The sequence below is a fragment of the Battus philenor genome, unplaced genomic scaffold (assembly GCF_028537555.1).
Source record: "Battus philenor isolate CCGP_79_NKW_IND1 unplaced genomic scaffold, ilBatPhil1.0.hap1 SCAF_16, whole genome shotgun sequence".
NCBI lineage: Eukaryota > Metazoa > Arthropoda > Insecta > Lepidoptera > Papilionidae > Battus > Battus philenor.
Window position 1 is genome coordinate 3087188 of NW_027181678.1, and position 22311 is coordinate 3109498.

Below are 22311 nucleotides of genomic sequence, written 5' to 3' on the forward strand. Positions count from 1 at the left end.
CAAATTCGAAACATAAGTCTATTCCTCTGTGTGTATGTTAAACATTTAATTTTTCTATCATCTTACCACCTGCCCAGTATTTAAAGACTGTACTTTGTCGAAAATTGAGTTGATTGTGTCATCTACATTAAGTGGTGAAAAATAATATAGCGGGGAACCGGATATTCCAGTTTTTCCGAGATATTTTTTCCGACATGATTAAAAATCCGAAATATGAGTGACATTCACGTATCCGCTTAAACCCGCGTGATGGATTACGACTTGTGCTATTTCTCTGTAAGGTGGTAAGTATCCGAAAATAGGAAAAATAAAATAAGGTTAGAGTATATACATGGCGATAACAATTTTTAAAGCTTTTACATATATTTTCAATTACCTATATAAAGTGATCACTCGAATATGACACAATAATTATTTTTTGATCCATAATTTCAAGTAAGAAAATTATGGATTTAATAAAATCAGGCATTATTTTTCGGAAGTCCATCCTAAATAAGAAAAGGACCAATATTACACGTGTTTCACCCCTCCACAGGGGTTATGTTACACCGATTAGTGACAAACACAGAGTCAGCTTCGGTGTAACACTGCATGTGCGAAAGTGGCTAAATATTGGTCCTTTTCTTACTTACGAGTAGGATGGACTTCCGCAAAATAACGGCTGATTTTATTAAATCCATAATTTCAGGCACTATATAACCTGCAGGGGAAGATAGTCGTCGTTGTTCCAGCCCGTAGACGCCCAAGGCATAGCTTTCTGAAGATATGTATGGAGGGATATACCATAATCGCCACGCTCGGCAGGTGGGTTGGCGATCGCAGTGTGGTATTACAGTACGCAAAAGTCGCTGGTGTCCATTCTCTGGAAACTTGTTTATTAGCAGTGATAATCCTATATAATTGGGACATAATGTGAATTATATATAAGACTGCATTCCGGGTAACGAACCCGCGACTAACAATCGCAAGACTTACCCCTTTACTACCAGGCTACCATTGCTAGGAACAGACAGTAAACAATAATCAATTTTAATAAGTAATTACTGAGTTATAAAAATGTTGTTTTTATTTTATCACTACGTTAGTTTTTATTTTTAAAATTTTCGCTTTAAAAATAGAATGTACGTACTACACGTTGATTGCAGTAAATGACCTGTATATAATATTCATCCCTTAACAAATTTACACGTATAATCAATCATTCTGTATATAAGTGAATTCTCTTTTGTTGTTTTGGAATACAATAGATCGACTGTAAGAATAAGAAAACTTATTTCCACTAGCAATGGGATGTATCCAAGATTAGATTTCCTTATACACCGTCATACACATACGGAAATTGTTGTTTTTTTCCGGAAGCTTTTGAAAAGGAACGTAAATATAGTCACCAGTATTAATAAAGGCTGACTAAATTGTTTCGTAATTTTTGTGTTTGTATGTACAGATGATTTGCTTCTAGATGTAAAATAGCTCATTTGCTATCAATCAATGTATAGTGCACCCTATCCAAAAAAACAATGGTTTCAGGAACAATAAATGGATTAATGCTTTAAAAAACCTTTTTAATATTCAGATTACTAAATATTAGACTTAATTATTTGTCTATACAGACTTTCTACTGCCATAAATTCGATGCTACCCGTCGCATTCCGATCGAAAAATTACGTAAGTTATTGACAGTAAATAATCACTTTATAAAGAGTGAGTAGAAGAAAACAAAACTTAAAAGTTTTTTGTCGAATGAGCTACATATTCACACCCTTAAAGTTTTTAAATGTATATATATCCTTGTGTAATGGTTCATGATGATATCCGATAGAGCATTCCAATATCAACTGAAGTTTTATTGAAAGGTATATTAATAGTAATGCGAAGAAGTAATGTGTCATTGATGCCGCTGTCAGTATTTGCAAAGATAAAAAGGACTGATTGGTGGCCTGTATCCAGGACGTTCTGCGCTGCCTTTTCTTGGTATTTGCAACGTGTACTAGTAATTTGACAAGATACTTCAGCTGTATACACTGAATTAGTTCTTATTTATTAAGTTTTTTTTTTTTTTAAACCACCCTGTAATTATGTATGTACCTGAGTATTTAAGGTGTGTAAATATTGTAATAAGTAAGAAACAAAAACGTTATATAACAAATATTATTTCATGTTTATATTTTATCCAGCAAAAATAACGAGTTTTATCGATACTTGCAAGGCATATGTAATTTCAAAACTAAACTGTAGTATTTCTTTAAAATAATAATGGAAGTACTAATTGTTTCTATTTCAGTTCGATTTATTCATTCATTTTCAAGTTAGAGATATTTATCGTATATATCAAGTATAAAAGTTAAGTAGTGTGCGCAGGAAGTCATTGCGCCTGCGCAAGGCCAGTCTTCGCGGCGATCTTTGGAAGTCCTTTGTCTTGCAGAGGACGTATGTCCGCTGAAAAGAAAATTAAGAAGATATCTAGTATAAAATCATACATTTTAGGACTAAAAAATCCTGACTAAACAGTTTGCGTAATAGTATAGTAGTACGAACGTAACATTGTAGAGAAATAATGAAATATTTTCAGAGTTAAAATTTACAGAAACGAGTTGGTGCCCGCTATCTAGAGTTACAGTAATTTCAATTTAATTTCAAAATCATTTTTTCAACGTTGGGACGTTCACTGCTGAAAATAAGCCTTGATAAGCTTCTTCCGACGATATCTACAAGGTCATCTGTTCACCTTGTGGGCGTCTTAGGCTACATTTGCCGGTCTGTGGTAGGGCCCCAGAGGCCTTCTGATCTCCGTTGTATATGGCCTGCTCACTGTCACTTTAACCCACCAATCCGCTGAGCTATGTACATTTAAAGTAAAAATTTGATTATTTTGTACCATTTAATTTTTTACTCTTTATTGTACACGTAACATAACATGGAGTTAAATATTGCAAATAAATAGATAATAAAGAAAATAAAAGCAAAATAAAATATAATACTGTGATATAAAATAATTATAGAATCTAAGTAATAAAAATGTGATATAAAATAACAATGTAATTTAAGAAAATGTAAAAAGAAATGAGGAATGAATGAAAGGTAATACAGAGCAAAAGGGAAAGACAGTAGAATTGTGGAATGAAAGAATAGACCGAAAGACAGTGTTAAGTGTGAAAGAAGAGAAAGAAACTAAAAAAAAAATTCTGTGAAAAATAAATAAATTTGCCCAAAAAGTCCCTGTCCCACAAAAGATAGGGGGTACGAGAGGCCCCCAATAGCGGGGGCCAATTAAAAAAAAACATGGAGTTGTATAATAGTAATTTAAAAAAAGTATAACAGGCCGCCCTATCACTTAACTGATAGTTTTAATTTAGCAGGAGAGCAAATATAAGACAATTAGTTGTTTCGGCGAAAGCTTTGAACCGTTGGTAATACCCCAAACTGCTTACTTAAAAAAACCCTATTCTATTAACTGTATTGTTTTTACCAATGAACTAAAAATTGTGCCGTTTTTAATACAAATAATTAAAAATGAAAGAGTAGCGGAAGAAGAAAAATATATTTAATTAAAATGGGTAGTGGGCAGAAGGCCTGGTCTTATTTTACATCGCAGCTCGGTACTTTCTTGATGGTGGTGGTAGCCAGCCGCACGATCTCCCAGGACTGATTAGGCGGCAGCAGGTTGAGAGCAGGGAGCGCCGGTAGTTCACAGAATGTGTTCGTTCCGGTACAAGGTGATATATATTCAACTTCAATAATCGCAGGATATGCATGATTTTAAAAGTAGCTCCGAGAATAAAAAGAACCAAGAAGTGAATTTATAACGTAAATTCGAATTATTCCCAGCGCGTGAGACGTCACGTAGCTGGTGAGCGCAACCGACACTAAGAGAGTGCGTCGGTGTGAACAATACCACCTAGCTAGTGGATGCAACCGAGGCCAGGGTCCTTCTCCCAGGCAATCGATTTAAATTCCTGTGGCTGGTGCGCGGGTGCATTGAAATAGTTGTTGTAAAAACAATGGTCCGCTGAACCAATAGCACGCTTCTACGATTCCATCCCACTTGTTCCCCGCCAAAGGTTAAACAATTTTTTGCTGTATTGCAAATAATGAGATGTTTCTCGTGTTTATATATTTTTTTGCTTAAAATTTTAACTATATTTTATGGGATGTTAACACGTTACAACATATGTAATGTATAAACAATGTGCAACTCTGTTAACAATCGCGTTTATTTATTAAATAAAATTGTGAAAATTAAAACTATTTTATATAATTGAGTTTACAGTTAATCTATGCAAATTTGAAGTCTCGCTTCTAAGAACCCGTCTTATAAAAGATATTTAACAATCACAAACTGTTATATAAAGCACCAAGCATTAAAACTTTAACGTAAAAGTTAGAAGTGTAACTTTCATCCCACGAACTTTGCTGCCAATGGCGATAAAGTCATTTATTTATGGAATACGACGTATTAAATTTTAATCATTATTAATGGTGCGATCTATCATAAATCTTAGTTTTACTATTTATGTCGCTTTGAAAAATATGATAAATGGCGATTTAATAAAATCCCGAGGAGCATTGTAAAGCGCAACAGATATCTGTTGCTGCAGCGAAAACTTAATATTTGGTGTTGCCAGTGGCACAATTTTTACGACATATTACGGAAAAGTATTAATAAAAAAAGTTCTGCTATTTTTTATCAAAAGACAGTTGATTATTGTCGTTCGAAATTTTACATTTGATATTCGGCATTCATTACTTTGAAAAGAAAGAATAAAAGATATTGGTAGCTAGAAGAAGTATATACGTATAATATACGCATATTTCAATAATACAAAAATATCTTGAATTATGTATATTTTACTTATAAATGAGTTATTGTAAACATATATAAATATTATTTTATTACATAAATTGATATTTTTTTAATTATTAGCAGTTGATAACGAATATCTAGATTAAGGATATATATACAAATTCCAACATAGATATAAATACAGTCCCACGCACATAATAAGATTCGGGTAAATAACATAGGAGCTGGCACCCAAATCGCTTTCACTTCAGTGTCCGTCGGGCTTCAGGCGTAGATGGTCGCGTAGAGGCGTCTACGCCGTGCTACGAGCTACGAGGTTATACGTTTTCGTGAATCGCTTAGAAATTGAACTAGGTGCATGGAACGGTTCTATTAACTTTGACACATATATTTTCAGTGTGTAGTGAAGTGGAAATATAATTGATAAAATTGATTATTTTAAAACGCTGATCAGTTCAGTCAGTTGTTGTATTGAATTCAAAGTTTTTTTTAACTAAACTTGCTAAATATTTCTAGTTTTCATTTTACAAACATGGTATGTAAAATTGACATAAAAATTCAATATATTGTTTTAGAGTAAAATAAACATTTTCAGATATCCGTATGCCATAGTGGTTATTGTTTTTGACAAATGGTGAATTAAATCCATGTAAAATTCAGCACCAGATTATTTTCTAGTTAGATTTTCTTTCAGTTAGAATTATTTCAATTAGGATTATTATTTATTATTAAACAACATTATTAAATAACTAAAGATTGTATTGACAGAGAAACATAATTTTAAACTACTACTCTACAACTGCATCTCCATTTATTTATTTATTTATTTCAAATAGGCAAACTTTCAGTATCACTTAATACAAGCTTACAAAAGTTTCATTTAAAGTACAAAATTATATATATCTGTCTATAGTAGCTCCTACCGTAAATATGCTAACTTATATCTAAACTTTAGTAACATAATAAAACAAAACAATATTAAGTTCTCTAATGCATTAGGGTAGACTACATTTAAATAGAGTCAAATAATCAATTGAATAACTTCAAAAATCTGCAATACAAAAATTATTAAAAGGAATGTTATTGTATTGTAGTATTTTAAAAATAATCGAACAACTTATAAAAAGAGATACATACAATGAAAATAGTACTGTTTAACGGCTTAAAATACAGAATGCACCGCAGTACGTTTATGTATGTCATTATCAGATCATACAGCGCGATATATTAGTCCAGTAATTTAGCTAATCACATCCCAATTATCCACAAATTAGATCGATGTGATAAATATAAATTATGGTAAAGTAATGGGATCATTTATGAATTAGAGAACCTTTTGCTAAAAGGTTAAAATGCGTTATTAGTGTCACTTTTATCTCGCAGTTGATGAAAAGAATTTATGATCAGACGGCTTTGACGGTTGTTATTGTAATTAACACCGTGATTTTAGTAGTAAGACATTCACTACTGGACATAGACTTGGTAGATTTATAATATGATCGGATAGAAGCATTCTGCATCCAGATTCATAGAACCTTATTAATTCATATCTAATGCTCCGCTTACCGGCACGTTGTCTCCATTCGGCTTAATATCCCAGCGGGTATCTATTCTGCACGCTATGCGACCAGACCATTCTCACTTCAACTGTTCGAATCGTTGGGCTATATCGGTTACCTTTGTTCGTCCAAATGTATAGTCATGACGTATTTGAAGTATTTGCAGTTTATTTATTTCCTTTGAACACACTAACAGCATTACATAAGTTTTATAGATTTAAATAAGCTTTTCTATTTTAGACGCACAAAGCCCCGGGTATTATGCTAGCTGCAACTTAAAACTATAACCTTAATGAACTATTAATTATTTTCAATATAATAAATATTTCTTTAGGGTTATAATATGTAATAGCTCTCTGGATAATAAAGCAATAATAATTATTAAATTATCGATAAATAATAAAAGATTATAAATTTTTGTATACATAGATAAAAGTAAAATTATTGATAAGTAAGAAAACATAATAAAGTTTACTTAATGTACTTTTCGAGCAGTGGTAGCCCAACGGTGGAGAAGTGAGTCTTGCGATTGTAGGTCGTTGATTCGATTTCCGGGATACAATCTTATATGAGTAATAGATTCAGGCGTTATCTCTCTCTCTAAATCTTATATAATTCACACTTTATGGGTTATTTACATAGGATTTCCACTGCTTACAGGCAAGTTTCCAGAGGATCGTTTTATCAGTCAAGCATAGCGATTATGATTGATATATATCTCCATAATTGTCTTAGAGGCAGGCCTATCCCTTGAAACAACGACTACGAACAATGATCAATTTATAAAGGGTGATTTTAAATTATCATAAAAGATTTCACGCTTTTTGCCGACAAATAAGATATATACTCGTCACTTTAAAGTTTCTGTACCTGTAACCAATCATTCTGTACATATCCCAAATAACTTTATTGTTCTAACTTTTTCTACACTCTGTATTAATATATTAATCAATAAGTGTATGAGATATTTAAATGTTTTAATAGTCGTTATAGAATTATATGAATAATAAATACTCTTTTCACTAAATGTTATAAAAAAGACTCAATGAATAAAAATTAAAAATATTTCGTTAACTTTAAATGAAATTCATATTTCAAATCCATATGATTCGTATAATTCGTATGTAGAAATAAACGTTGCAATTGCGAAGCTACAAACAAAATTCGATTAATTTTGAACACAAAGTAAATACTTGTTGAGTTATCGGTGTCCATACGTGACTCCCCGCTTGAGTGGCTTTTTTTTAAATTTATATTCAGTATGTTCAATGGCTCGTTGAAATATGTGTAATGAAATAAATTGTATTCAAAATAAAATTTCTTGATATTTATGTTAAAATATATTATATAAATAGATCGAAAAGCATTTAAGCATTTTCATTTTATCGACGAGGTGAATATAAAAGTCATAATTAAACTATAGAACTATTAAGCGGTGTATAGTTTTAGAGGTATCGAGTATCTTCTGTCACAAAATAATTTTTTATTGGGATTTATATTCCACAGACATTAGCATCCGTGCCTTTGTTTTTATAACCACGTTTAATGTTTCCGATTTTTTTGCTCGCGTTTTTGCATATCAGTGTTTAAGTGTCCTTAACTATTCACTAACTTAAATCTTAAACTATTTATAACTAAGTTGATGTCAACTAATTATAATGATTTATTTTAAAAATCATTTGTTTCGTTAGTTTTAACGACACCCTAACAATGTCCAATTTTTCTACCATGGTGTTACCTTTCGCCCCTGATATTGTGATTGCTGTGTGTGCTGATATTGTGACCACTCCACCGTAGTGCTTCATCAGCGCTTCAACGACAAGGAGTTTGTCGCATTTACCTTTTGTTGACGCCCACTGCACGGCTTAGGTCCCTTACGAAAATATATAATGATATACCATAATCGCTACGCCCGGCAGGTGAGTTATCGATAGCAGTGTAACATTATGGTATGCAGGACACGCTGCTGCCCATTTTCTGTAAAAATTGCTTCTGAGCACTGGCAATATTATATATGCACAAAGTATGAATTATATAAGATTGTATCTCAAAAATTGAACCCGCGATGTACATTCGCAAGTCCCGGTCCTTCGCCGCTTGGCTACCACTCCCCGAGGAATTATTTTATCATCTTATATTTAATTTAAATAAAATATATAGAATTCAAGTCAATTATTCAGCGAGATTAGTTATATATGTAAAAGCTTTAAAGGAGTGTTTACATAGGTTATTTCCTGTCAATTAATCTACGTACTCTATAATTAATGGAGTAAAAAGTGTGGCGTGAAAATTCGGATAACTACATATTAAAATTAATTATTATTTACTGCCTCTGTACACTTAACAGTGCCAAAAGTAGCTCTCCTTGTGATAATTCTGTATATTCAAATTATATATATATACATACACAATAAATTAACAATTAAATTAAATTAACTATTTTCAGAATTAATCCTTTCGAAATCAATGGTGATTCCTAAATACTTCTTATTAGGTTCATCATTCTTTTAAATTTAATTTACTTTTATTCAACTAAGCCTAATTTTTTAAAGCTTTTTGCTAACTAAAAAGTTTTTACAGATATCAACAATCACATCTTACATTATATTGAAGAGAGAAACAGAGGTAATAGAACATTTAACGATTTTGAATAGACTAGAAAAAAATCAGTGAATTCTTTCGAATAACGTAAGATAAATTTTAATATATTATTTATATGCGCATATATAAAAGGTCTAGTTTCTTTATCGCTTTCATTGTCACGTATTACGTATAACGTTTTCGTTCAAAAAGCTGAAACCAAAGGAGTCAAACGATTATAGTTATTTTTATTACGATAGCTCGTACGTATAGGTAAGGTTTTCGAACCGAAATTGCTTAGCTTCTGCGTCCGAAGTGGGTAGCTAATAGAATAGCGAAAAGCGTTGGCAGAATGTTCGTCTCTCTTGTGTACATAGTTGGGAAGGTGAGTCAATGATTATTACGTATTTCTTACACTGTAATGTTATTTTTAGGATATAACTATACAGCATTGTTTAAAATTAAATAACATTGCATATAATAACTATGTGTAAAATGTAACCTTCCAATTCTTCATCATTATAATTTTAAACCAAAATATACTGCATCGTTCTGAAAATATAATAAATATATTATACAGAATGATTGGTTATAAGTGTAAAGCGTGATGAAAAAAACGTCAATGTGTATTTGTCAGCGAAAATCTTTAAAACTATTACACTCATTCCCAATCAGCCTGTAAAAAGCGACCACACAAAATTTTTTCTTTATTGGATTGCGATAGATCAATAACTTCCGGCAGTACAAAGTCTTCAGGCACAGATGTAAACACGAATATTTTTAATACTTGTATAGTTCGAATTTTAAAAACGCTTTTTCACATTACATTATCAATCATTATAAATCATTGATTTTTGGATAGGGTGTATCATACATTAATTTACAACAAATGAGCTGTATATTTCAGTTCAGTATATGCCTCTAAATTCCTAAGTTGTAATACATATTGTTCAAACTTAATATGTGTGGGAGTCGTATATATACTGATGTGATGTCTGAATGAATAATAGGTGTAAGATTTTGTGGGCGAGCGTAGCCGACGGGCGAACTTAGTGTGCCGAATTAGTGCAGCGGGCACATGCACGCACCGGTGACGCGGGCGCAGACCTTTTGTTACTTTTGTTTCTCTTGCGCCTTTGTTCTATTGCCCGCTTTCACTCGGTCGCAGAGCACATTGCGCCCCAGAGTCCTACGACGAATGCACGTCCTTTTTGCTCGCACTCAAGCGCTAATAAAAATTTGTTCGTGTGTTAAATAAATTGATAAAGTGTTACAAATATCTTTTAATAAGACGCCTAATTCTTTATATGAGAATGTCTTACAATATGAATGATGGTGGTATGGTTATAAAAACATGAATGTTTATCATCTGTTTCAATTACCTTAAAACCTTTTTATCACCCCATTCTTATGCAAACCTGTTGTTAATGAGTAATCATGCTTAATAGCTTACGTAACTTACGTCATCGATGAGTAGGTTCTTTATCGCAAATTCAGTTCATTCATTCAAATCCTTTGCCTGTAAAACTGCCTGATTAAAAATTGCTATATGGTAATTAATATAGATATGATTCTCTTTTCACCACAGGCTATAAGTCTTACAACAAATAAATTTCCAATAAATTACCAATAGTATTACAACAAATAAATTTCCAATAGGCTCAGCTGAAATCGGCCTATATCCAACGTCTTAATAACGTCGACGATATTAATAAAGTCGTTTATCTATCTTGAGTGTGGATGTCATACGCTATGCTTGTCGGTCCGTTTTCTCCAATCAGCTATAAGGCTCCAGTGATCTACCCACTGCTACTTCAACTTGCCAATCTGCTGGATAATGTCGGTAGCTTATGTTCGTCTAAAGTTCTCCTTATTTGTGGTTCAATCTTGTAGAGTAGTGTAGCTCTATTCTTGGCTCCTTGAGGAACTGTTATCTTACTAATAAGACCCGAAGCGAGAGATTATGTTCCAGTGCCGTGTCGTCTTCTTCACTAATATCACACGTCGGTCATATATCTTCGTCTGCTCCAAAATCCTCAAATGGCATCTTTAAGATGTGCTCAATCATCTCATCTTACAGACAATCGCACCCACCGCACCAACAATCACTCTACCAGCGTCCTCATACCACATTTACAAACGCATGCTCACACCAACCTACTTACAAACCGATGCGGACGGTTGCCCCTGCCTCCGAGAACAAAGAAGGCGTTCCGAGGTAGGATCAGTATCCTACCTCCAACAACCTTAGATTACCGAGTGGTCCTCGCTACTCTCCAATGCCGTACATTCACATAAATTACACTATACATAAATTTGTGTAGATCAACGTCGAGCAAGCTGAAATACGATGGCTTTTTTAAATTTTTGATTCCGTTCCGTGAACTCCGTTCCAATGAAGCTATAAAAGCCCCCAGGACCAACAGCGTCTACTTCATCCGAGACAATACTAGGCTTTTGTTTTAAGATACTAATGGCTGAGAAGATTTTCTGTAAAGTTTAGAACGCTTTATAAAGACAAATAGTTATTTATTTGTTATGGTACATTTTCCTATATAATATTATTTATTAAATAAAACACTATGGTATATATTATTATAGAAGGTACATCGTTTTTATTAAAAAAAAAAACTTTCTCGTATACCAAAATATAATCAACCATTTACATCATCATTTATTCTTATGTACCCAAGATGGGGCAGAAGGCGTCCACAGTACGTGGCCATCCCGAGCGATCCTGAGCTTCGCGCTCTATTTCGCTCAACGTCATTCCAACTGCCTTCACTTCTGAAGTGATCGTCCGCCGCCAGGTTTGCTTTGAGCGACCACGTCTTCGCTTTCCTTGAGGATTCCATTCTAGAGTTTGCCTCGGTATGTGGTCAGGGTCCCTTCGGAGCATTTGGCATATCCAGTTCCACTTGCGGCGTTTGATCTGCTGGTCGTTCTGCATCTCATCGCAGCGTCTCCAGAAGTCTACGTTGGAGACTTTCGCAGGCCAGTATATACTGAGAATACGTCGAAGATAATTGTTAACGAAAACTTGGAGCTGATGCGAGATGTGACTCATCATATAGCAACACGGTTTTCATATTGGACCGGAATATTTTGAGAGTAAATCCTAGTCAGCTTCCGTGATTGCCATACAAAGCGAAACTGTGCGAAGACTGCCTTTAAATGTCTTTACTTTAGTCGTGCTGTCGTAGAAAGATGTATTAAGATATCTATGGTGGCGGTATCATCTATGTCCCTAAAACACGATTTCCTTCTATTACGTTTTAGAACTCATTCACCGGGATATTAAAATGAATAATGCCCTATTATAAGAAGTCAGAACGCAAAGTTTTGTTAAAGTAAAAAAATAACCTTGATTTATTAGGAAGTAAAGAATAAAGGATTTAAGATTAAGGAGCACGAAATTACAATAAATTTGTGACGAAATATTTTACCTAAAAATTTCAAGTAAGTTTTTAGAAAAACTTAACTAATTATACAATTTATATTACTTATAATTTTATAAGAAACGTACAGATGTTTGATTATTGTTGTACAAGCTTCAAAGAAGTGCATAGATGGATAAAATAATGTATGATACCTATCCAAAAATCAATGGTTTAAAAAATTATAAATAATGTAATGGTAATATCGTAAGAAAGCGTTTTCCAATTTTGATTACTGTGTAATAAATAAATAAATTATTGTTTACAATCTATCCATGCAGACTTTGTAATACCAGAAGTTATTGACCAGTGGCATTCGTTAAGAAAAAAATAAATTAGTGTAACATTATAAAGTGATCACTTTATATTGGTCATTGGAAATAGGTGTAAATGCTTTAAAAGTTTTTGCTGACGAATATGCTATTTATTTAGCCGTTTAAAGCTTTTGCATCTATAACCAATCATCCTGTATACAATATGATGATCATGTCAGTAGAGTGACGGTCACTTACTTATATAGTGTATAAATATATGAAAAATATATATAATGTAATCAAAAATGAAAATCGATTACAATGTATTTCCTAACTTTTGCGATGTGTATGCATAAGGGACATCAATCAATAAATAGTGTAAGTCATTAAAATCTATTTTAAAATGGCTAGTGTTTCATCAAAAAAACGATGACACGATATCGTAAGGTTGTAATGGTCAGTAAAAATAAAAAACACGAATACGTTCTGGCCATTTGCTTTAATTAAAATAAATTGTAACCCACACTAGTATAACGTATTTTGTTCTTTTTATGAATACAAAGTTGATGAATGTGACGCCGTGTACAATATTCTGTTAGGTTGGTATTTGTATTTTTATCACACTACCACGATATTTGATACTTTTACTATACGTTCGGGAAATTCAAGTTGGAGGGTGGCGTGGGAATGCTCTTCTGGCGGTGGTAGCTCAGCTGTATAGGACTGAGACTTGCGATATTAGGTCTCGAGTTCGATTCCGGCTATTCAATCTTATATTATATAGGATTGTCACAGCTCACAAACAAGTTTCCAAAAGATGGTTAGCAGCTTCCTCTGTGTACCATAATACCAAACTGCAATCGCCAACCCGTCTGCCAAGCGTGGTGATTTTAGTATATCTCTCTATAAATATTTTTGGGGGATACCTGTGCCTTGCAGTGGGCGTCTATGGTAACTTTAAATGATTCCATGTCGATAATAATATGAAAAAATAAATGTAGTGTATAAATTTTCAAGCTAGATCTGTCCTTTGTTGTTGTTATGCTTTTTAATTATATTCTTATGAAGGATAAGGAATTTGTTGACGAATCATTTAGTCTTGTTAAATAAATAACAAGACTACTTCACTTCTACTTCACTACTTTAATCATCACCATCATTACAGCTGTATAAGTTCTACTACCACCCTCGTTGATTTCCTATTGGTCTTGTAGGGAGCGGCCTGCATCCAGTATCTACCAACGACTTTAACGAGATCGTCGTTCACTTCCGTTGCCAGTTTGTGGTCTCCAATCTAAAACCTTAACGTCCCTGCTTCTGCCTGTTCTGCACGATATGTGTAATTGGCCTGCAAACAGCGTCTTATGACTACTTTAAGCATTTCGGTACGGTGCTCATCAGACACAAAACGGTACCAAAAGCCGAGCGTTGACTTTAGTCGTCAACCAAGAAGTTTAAACCTATCTCTGCAATTACAGTTAATTACAATTACTTTAGGTGAACGTCATGCGTCATATCAGGATGTATTTTGTGTGATATCCAAAAATATTATTTATTGTAAAGCTCTAAAACTTACGATTTAAATAATATAAATCGAATACTTCAAGTTAAAGTTTAATTGTTTTTATTTATAATAATATAACTTAAATAATTATAAAACATAGAAACGCTGTCTTAAATAGATTACAAGTAATATACACTTGTAACGTAAAACTCTCAGCATAATTGTGTATAAGAGAAAGACGGTCGCACTGTCGTTGCAGCGCGCTTCAGGTAAGGGCCGACTGTAGGCGACGCTAGTATCAAAGTGGTTAAGAAAGATATCTGATATTCTGTTCTGTAAGTTATGTGGCCTGCACACTGTTATTTCAACTTGCCAATTTGCTAGCAAGTTTAGATCGTACATAAGATATATAAAAAGATTCCAATTCGCAAATTACTAGTAATCCACAGATTAATTATAATTAATAAATATGATATGAGAAAATTGGGAAATTTTAGAAAATTTGGAATACATTTTGACTTTGCGTTTTTTAAATAGATTAAGATAAAGTCGTATTTTTGATAACTAATCATTTTGTAGACAATTTAGGAGAATAATTTAAATTTATCCAAATGAAGCAATTACGAAAATTACTTTTACATTTTAATATACTATCTGCTCAGACTTTGAAATTAGCTCGTGAACAAATTAGGCCTGGAATCTATTGTTAAATTAATCGTTTGTTGAATGTCTATAAATCGAGGTATAATTTAACTTACCTACTTTGTTACGAATAGAATTGTTTTTGACATAACTATTTGTATCTAGAATGTCTTTGTTTTAATTGCTGTGACACAAAAGAATTTATTATAGATGTGTTGTGTTAAAGACCTCTACAATAATTATTTGGGCAAAGTGAGTATTGATATGGTGAGTGTGTGTGTAATATAGGATACTGAGACAAACGTTAACATAGCTAGTAATATCGTAGTACACTGAAGATAAGATCTTCAATTCTATCGTCAAGTCAAACTCATTATACAGGGTGATTAGAAAGAGGACCTTGAATGGGTAAATAGCATAGTTCACTTATTATAAATTATTATACGGTAAATCCTACTCATAAACCAACAGTTTCAGAAGTATAACAATGATAATAAAGTTAGAAAAAGTCTTAATTATTAAATGTAAAATGAATTATTGTTGACTAACCATGGCATTCCATTAGAAAATATATATAAAATATTATATATCTGAGTGTTCACTTTATAAATGAGCTTTGCTATATAATAACCTTGTACACTCATTTCCAGTCACTCTGTATAGTTGCGAGACTAGATTATAGACCAGATTACAAAAATTCACTTACCATGAAGAATTTTTAATGTGTGACTTTGGACGTTGACCATGTACTGATTGACATGGAATCTGACAAGGAAATGACTGGTTACCACTCAGAAGTCTTTGTGAAAGCCACGCAAGACCTTGTAAATTTCAAAAATATTCTTTCTGCTCTTTGCTCCTGATAAAGGATTTCACTGTCTATCTTAAAGACTATATATATATATATACTACTGTCTTAAGGATTTTATAGGACGTAAAAGTGTTCACCAAAAACAAATCAATCTGATTTTGTTCTAGGTTCTTTTTAGATCGGGGCATTTAAATTGATGGATGTCATTTTCATCTGGAATAATTTTATAACTTACATAAGGGATCATTTTATATTTAGACTAAAATCATGATCTTACGTGGATAAATATAATAATGAATTAATAATCCCATACGAATTAAAACATCATTATTTTTATAATACATTTTTTATTCTTAATGTAAAATTTATTATATCTTCTTATTCATAAGATCGAAATTTTATGTTTGTGTTTCTTGATGTTTTTAAACTAAAAACAAATCTGCTAAAGACTTTTATAACAGTTAATAAACAAAGTAGAACATACTACAATAAAAAACAAAGTCTACGACCAGAAAATAACAGGATGATTTTACAGGTTTTTTAGGGACAAAAGAAAAAAGGTTCAATCGTAACAAGTTAACTTTTTTATGGCTATATAGAGGCATGAGAGGTGTAGGAGGTCGATTTCAAGTAAAATATATTTTCGTCCCTAATATAAGAGTACTTAGTTGTGGAACTTGAAGTATTATTTATAGTTGGCAAAGGGTTCTTTAGACAAATTTATCAAATCTAATATGAATAAAGATTATCTTATTGAGCGATCATGATTTTTTTCTCGTGATATAGATAAAGAGGTCGATGCCACGTTGCGCAGGCTTATTAATGCAAGTGCTGCACAAACACATGAACAATAGCCGCTAGGTTCTTAAGATTCTGGCGTCTTGCTACGTACATTGCTTAGGCCGATGTATAATTCTGGACGCTTGCCGCTACCAACTCGTCTTATTAAAAGGCCACTGTCCATCACTGGACGTCTATGATCAAAACGATAATGAAGAATACTTATCACCGCTCAAAATAGGATTACATCTATACACAATTAAAAATTGGTTTTACATGAATATTTATTTAAAAATGTCTCATTTTATCGACGCTAAAATGATTACAAATTTGATTAGTCGATCATGCGGAAACAGCTTTATGCTATCCAACTTTGTCTCTGATAACTTTAATAATATATGCTATACAAGAAACTAAATCCATTTGGAATATTCAGAGAATTCGAGGAATAGTAAGAGGAATATCTATAATCGTTCGTAGATATTGCTACCGCTGTAATGGCTACAAGGTAAAGATAGGTAGCGTACGTGACATTTGAACTCAGAGGACCGAGGTAGTTGGTCCCGCGAGTTATATAATCTCCTATTATACGCAATAAAATAGATTAGCCGTATACAGTTTACATAGTTTTGTTAATTAAATTTTGTATTCTGGTAATAAACTTCTTAGTTTAAAGTTTTACAAATGTAAATTTAATAAAAGTACTAATAATATTTATTACAGTACAGAAAAATCCTTCTCCTTGTCTCATTTGCAAGCTTATGCTTATTGAACCGGCCATTGAGAGGTCTATGTTCAGGATTTCTCTATGATATCGAATTAGGAATGAGTAGATCTATAGACTAAGGAAGGTAGGCGATATAGCCTAGTGGAATGGTAAAGTGACAGTGGATGGGGCGTAGATTATATGATCGCTGGAGACTTTTGAAGTCGAGGTCATGGACTGGCAAATACAGAGAAGGACGACCAGTGAACCAAACATCCGAAAGGTGAATCTTGTCAATGACATCGAAAACGCTGAAAACAGGTCACTTTAACCGGACTTATTGTATGAATAAAAACTTAAAATTGGGTCCTAAATTTTGATCCTAAAACAATGCGGCGAAAGAAAAGAGGATATATATATATATATATATATATATATATATATATATATATATATATATATATATATATATATATATATATATATATATATATACACACAAGGAATGTAAAAGAAAGAAAAGATTATACAAGAAAATGTGAAGAATAAAATAGGACATAGAACTTGTCAGATGACAGAAGAGAACTCTAAAAAAATAAGTACAGAAAAATTATTTGAAAAAAGTCGCTGTCATAGATTTATGAAAGGGGAACGACAGGACCCCAAAAATGAAAAGCAATTGAAAAGCCGTCCTTATTGCAAAATATACAAACGAAGATGATGATATGTATAAAATATGGATCATGATCATATATATATATATATATATATTTAAATTATCACTTAGCGTAATAATTTAATAAAGAATAAAAACACTTATTATTAAATTTATAAAAGGTTTTAATGTATCCACGTTGCCTTACAACCAATCTGTGTTATATAAAAACACAGGCTTAAAAACTGTTTGACCTTTAATTTGTAAGCGACATTCATAATTAAAACTGTTAACGAACGCTTTCCTTATTTTTAAAAATAGATTTTCAATTTAGTTTTTACGTAAAATGTAATTTCACTAAGAAATCGCTTTATGAAAGTCAGTGTCAAATGCTTTGTGATATACAGGTAAAGTTTTAGATGTTACAGACACAGTTAAAAAATAAAAATGCTGTATTTCATACATGTCACCTGATGAGAATTTCGATTAGAGATTTACAAGTAATAATCAAGGAATAAACAAGGCTTCTATGTGATTACTTACTGGCTTATTATCTCTTTACCTTGCTGTAAGTTTCAAAGCAAAGATAATGACTGAGATAAGATGCTCAATATCTCATATTATGTTAATTGTTTGTATTTATTCACTTTCGTGATATTTAATTTGTTTCAGCGACTTACTGTTATAATTATGCAAAGTTAACCCGTCCGGAAAATGATTACAAAGTGTTTTAATGAATTCAAAATAGAAGTTAATTAAAACAATAAAATTTATTATCCCTAAAAGATGAAATAACGAAGCTCGTTGTTCTAATTGTAAAAGTTAACACGTGAAACGTAGAAGTAAAATTTAAAAGTTATAACTCGAATCACCTTAGAGAATATTGTAATCTAAGTCTCAAGTTATTTGTACCTAGATATGTGGTCTAGTATCTCTCAGAAAAAAACAAAGGCGAAAGTCTATGACCAATGTGTGTTATCAGTGATGATTTACGTATTACGGATATGCCTCCCATTACGGATCTCATTGGCAAGCTCGCGGTAACTCAACAAAGCCACGCATTGTTTCTCTACGAAATCGAATCAGCATCTAGTAGATTTGTTGACGAACACATACAATATATATATATATATATATATATATATATATATATATATATATATATATATATATATATATATATATATATATATATATATATATAACAGTAAGTAGGAATAGATAGACGCTGGAACCTTAATGTCCAGAAGTAGAGACGACGACCCGGCAAGCACATCTAAAGACGTCCACCCACAAAATGAAAAGAAGTTCTTGTTAAAATTGTAGACGCTGTATGCAAACTGCTTCCTACCTATCTTATTGGAAATCTATGGGGAAGGTCTATATAAAGTGGTGGACTTTGTGCTAAAATAAGGATAATGTTAAAGGCGTAATGCATTGCTGTGAAAGATCTTGTATTTATGAAACTATTTAACTATGTATAAAATTCATTTAAGTGCAATCATTTAATGTATATTTAGACAGTGTTCTATAAATATGAACATCAAAGACAAACAATATTAAATCATATTTAAAACAAATATTATCTTCTGACAGAAATTCATTTATAAACAAGACAGCGATGAAATGTAATTGTTTTGTGAACCTCAACACGCGGCGTACGTTATTTGTTTAGAATTGTGAATGACTTTGCGTTTTGCTATCAAAATATTGAATAAGTGTTGATTTTGTGTTTATTGTTAATTCGATTACTTTGGATTGATTTTCGTTAAACATTATTACATAGTTGAAATGTAAATATTTTCATCTTATTCAAACAAATGTATAACGTACATTCGACATTAGACCTCCTTCAAAGATATCTTTGGAGGGATATACCACAATCGCCACGCCTGAGAGCCGGGTTGGCGATCGCAGTATGATATGATAATACGCAGAGGATGCTGCTAACTATCTTCCGGAAATGAATATATATTTATACATATATATATATATATATATATATATATATATATATATATATATATATATATATATATATATAGAATTAAATTAAACCTGTAGTATTATTAGTAGTATTTCATTTCTTGTTTATATATTTTCATTCTATAGAAGTACGCTGCGAGGCCTTCCTACATCTAGCGACCGTAACTATGTCTTTTACTATTTATTGATTATAAATCAGTTACCAAACATTAACCATATATTTATCAAAGCCGTTCTAATGTTTTTTGCTTGAAATAAGATAAGGTATCATGTTAAATACCTAAATTATTACTAAGTAGATGGTTGAATGCTAATTCATAGCTCGTTAATATTAAATGCTGCCAGACACCCTTAACCATTAATAAATTGGAATATCAACTATAAAATTGCGAATTCCGTATAAACACCAGTCTCCCGGTTGACAAAGAAATAACAGTGAGAGGTAATTTATTTTTGAAATAGCTAATTAGAAATAAAAAAACTAAATGAAAACAAACAATTTCTGAAGTATGTATAATCGTTTTATCACTTGGATATATTTTGGTAAAGAGTTTCGCATATCAGAAAAACTCCAATTCACAGCACAGTAAATACTTTTATTCCACTTTTAGGCCACACTAGACAACTTATCACTTCGATGGCTATCGAACGAGTGACCGAGCTCCCGACTCAATAATCAAAACGCTGTTTAAACCCCACCACTTTCAATTCTTTTACCGGAAGTTGTCACAAAAGACTGACGAGTAGTGTTACCGGTTAATAAATATATAACTACCTTTTATAAATTTATTACACGTATAACATTAGAATTGTAACTAAGGAAAAAATATCATAAAACCACGAATAAAACGGCAAAACTCGAACACAATAACACAATGAAAATTCCATGCGGTCATATAAGCTTATAACAGTTGAATAGGTAGATTTTCGCAATATAATGAAATATCCAGAGCTTTACGTGAAAGAAAAGATTTCACCCTCGGCCTTTCACGAAGTACGGAGAAATAGCCCCGAGTTTCTCGATGAATGGTAATAATTTATCTCACGTAAAGTCTGAAAATATGTTCAAACGTCTTTAGCTAAGTGCGCCATCTGTTGTCATGGGTGGAAATGATTGATAATGTATCTATAAATACAGATTATACAGACTTTTCTTTAATCTGCAATATGTCAAATTTTCTGATGAAAAAAATTCAAAGATTGTGAATGAAAAATTTTCAAATTAAGAGCTCTTTTTTTGTGTTTTAAGTCGAAAGCCAGATGGTTCCTCTTACGTGTGCTCACTTTTTCTTATTTTGTTTTATTTAATGTGGTGTGGTGTTAATCTTTCTATCTTCATGAATATATAAATTTTCAATATTGTATCACCTATAAAGGAGTATTTAACAGAACCATTATTAATGCAATAACTTTTAATGTACTTTTAACGTGTATGTACTGCTGGTGTACCTAAATAAATAAATGATTTACTATGCAGTCTTACAATGACTAGTTCATTCTAACTTAAGAGCTGTAAAATTGGTAATATTGGCAACATATGTTTTTTCTCTTTTAGGTCACGCGAAGAATTTTCATCCATACGTCGGATGACACCCTTTTTTATTTATGAAATATAAGAACCTAACTATAAAACCTTTATTTGTAACACATAATTATTTCAATATAGACAGACTTCTTCCATAAATTTCTAATAGGTCTGGGTCTAAGCGGCCTGAATTTAGCGTCTTTCAACGACACTTAACAAGATCGAATGTTCACTCTGTGGGTGGACGTAAACTACACTTGCCAGTCCGTGGTCACCACTTCAATAGCTTAAGCTCCTACCAGCCACTGCCTTGCCTATTGCCACTTCGATCCTTGTTTGTCTACAAATCACTTCATTTCTGATTGATCTCATAGACGAATTCTGAGCATAGCTGTCTCCAAGGCTCATTAAGTAACTGTGAGCTTGCCAACGTGGAAAATAGAGTGTGACCATGGTTCTTTGCCATAATTCATCACCGGTAACACACATCGGTCCTAGGCCTCTTTAGGCACTTATTTAGGCAACATAACATTCTTAATAAATCTATTATTAGTGTTATGCCAAACTCAAATGTTTGGTTTAACGAATTACATACAAACTTCTTAATCACAGTAATATACAGAGGCTTTATGTATTCAAAAAGGGTTATTTAGGTCGAAAAAGAATTAATACACTTTAATTATAACGACTGGCTCAAATTGAGAGGTTTCAAATAAACAATTGAAGTTAATTAATTGTTGATGAACTAAATTGCGGCGATGTTTTATTTAAACCACCTTATATAGATTAATATAAATAAATTCTGGTCAAATAAAATGCAAAGTTAAAAACTCAACGATGCACATAAAGTGTAGTAGGCGTCTAACAGATGCTGTAAACGGAGTGAAAGTATTCTCGGAGAAAGGCAGACGCAATAAAGTTTTAAACGAGTTGGCATTCAAGCAAGAGGTTTCTGAAAATGTATTCCAACATTTGCTAACACTTCCATTTTAAATTCACTATAAACATTATTTGTTTTAAAATGAATTTAACAAATATTATAATAATAATGATTTTACTGCGACTATAGAT

At 32.2% G+C, this 22311-nt stretch overlaps 1 protein-coding gene across 1 annotated transcript; it reads right to left on the reverse strand.

The window, feature by feature from the left end:
• Positions 1-11620: 11620 nt before the first annotated feature.
• Positions 11621-12007, reverse strand: LOC137919489 (uncharacterized). Its single transcript, XM_068762580.1, has one exon. It carries the CDS (start codon positions 12005-12007, stop codon positions 11621-11623), a length of 387 nt encoding a protein of 128 aa, XP_068618681.1.
• Positions 12008-22311: the final 10304 nt, after the last annotated feature.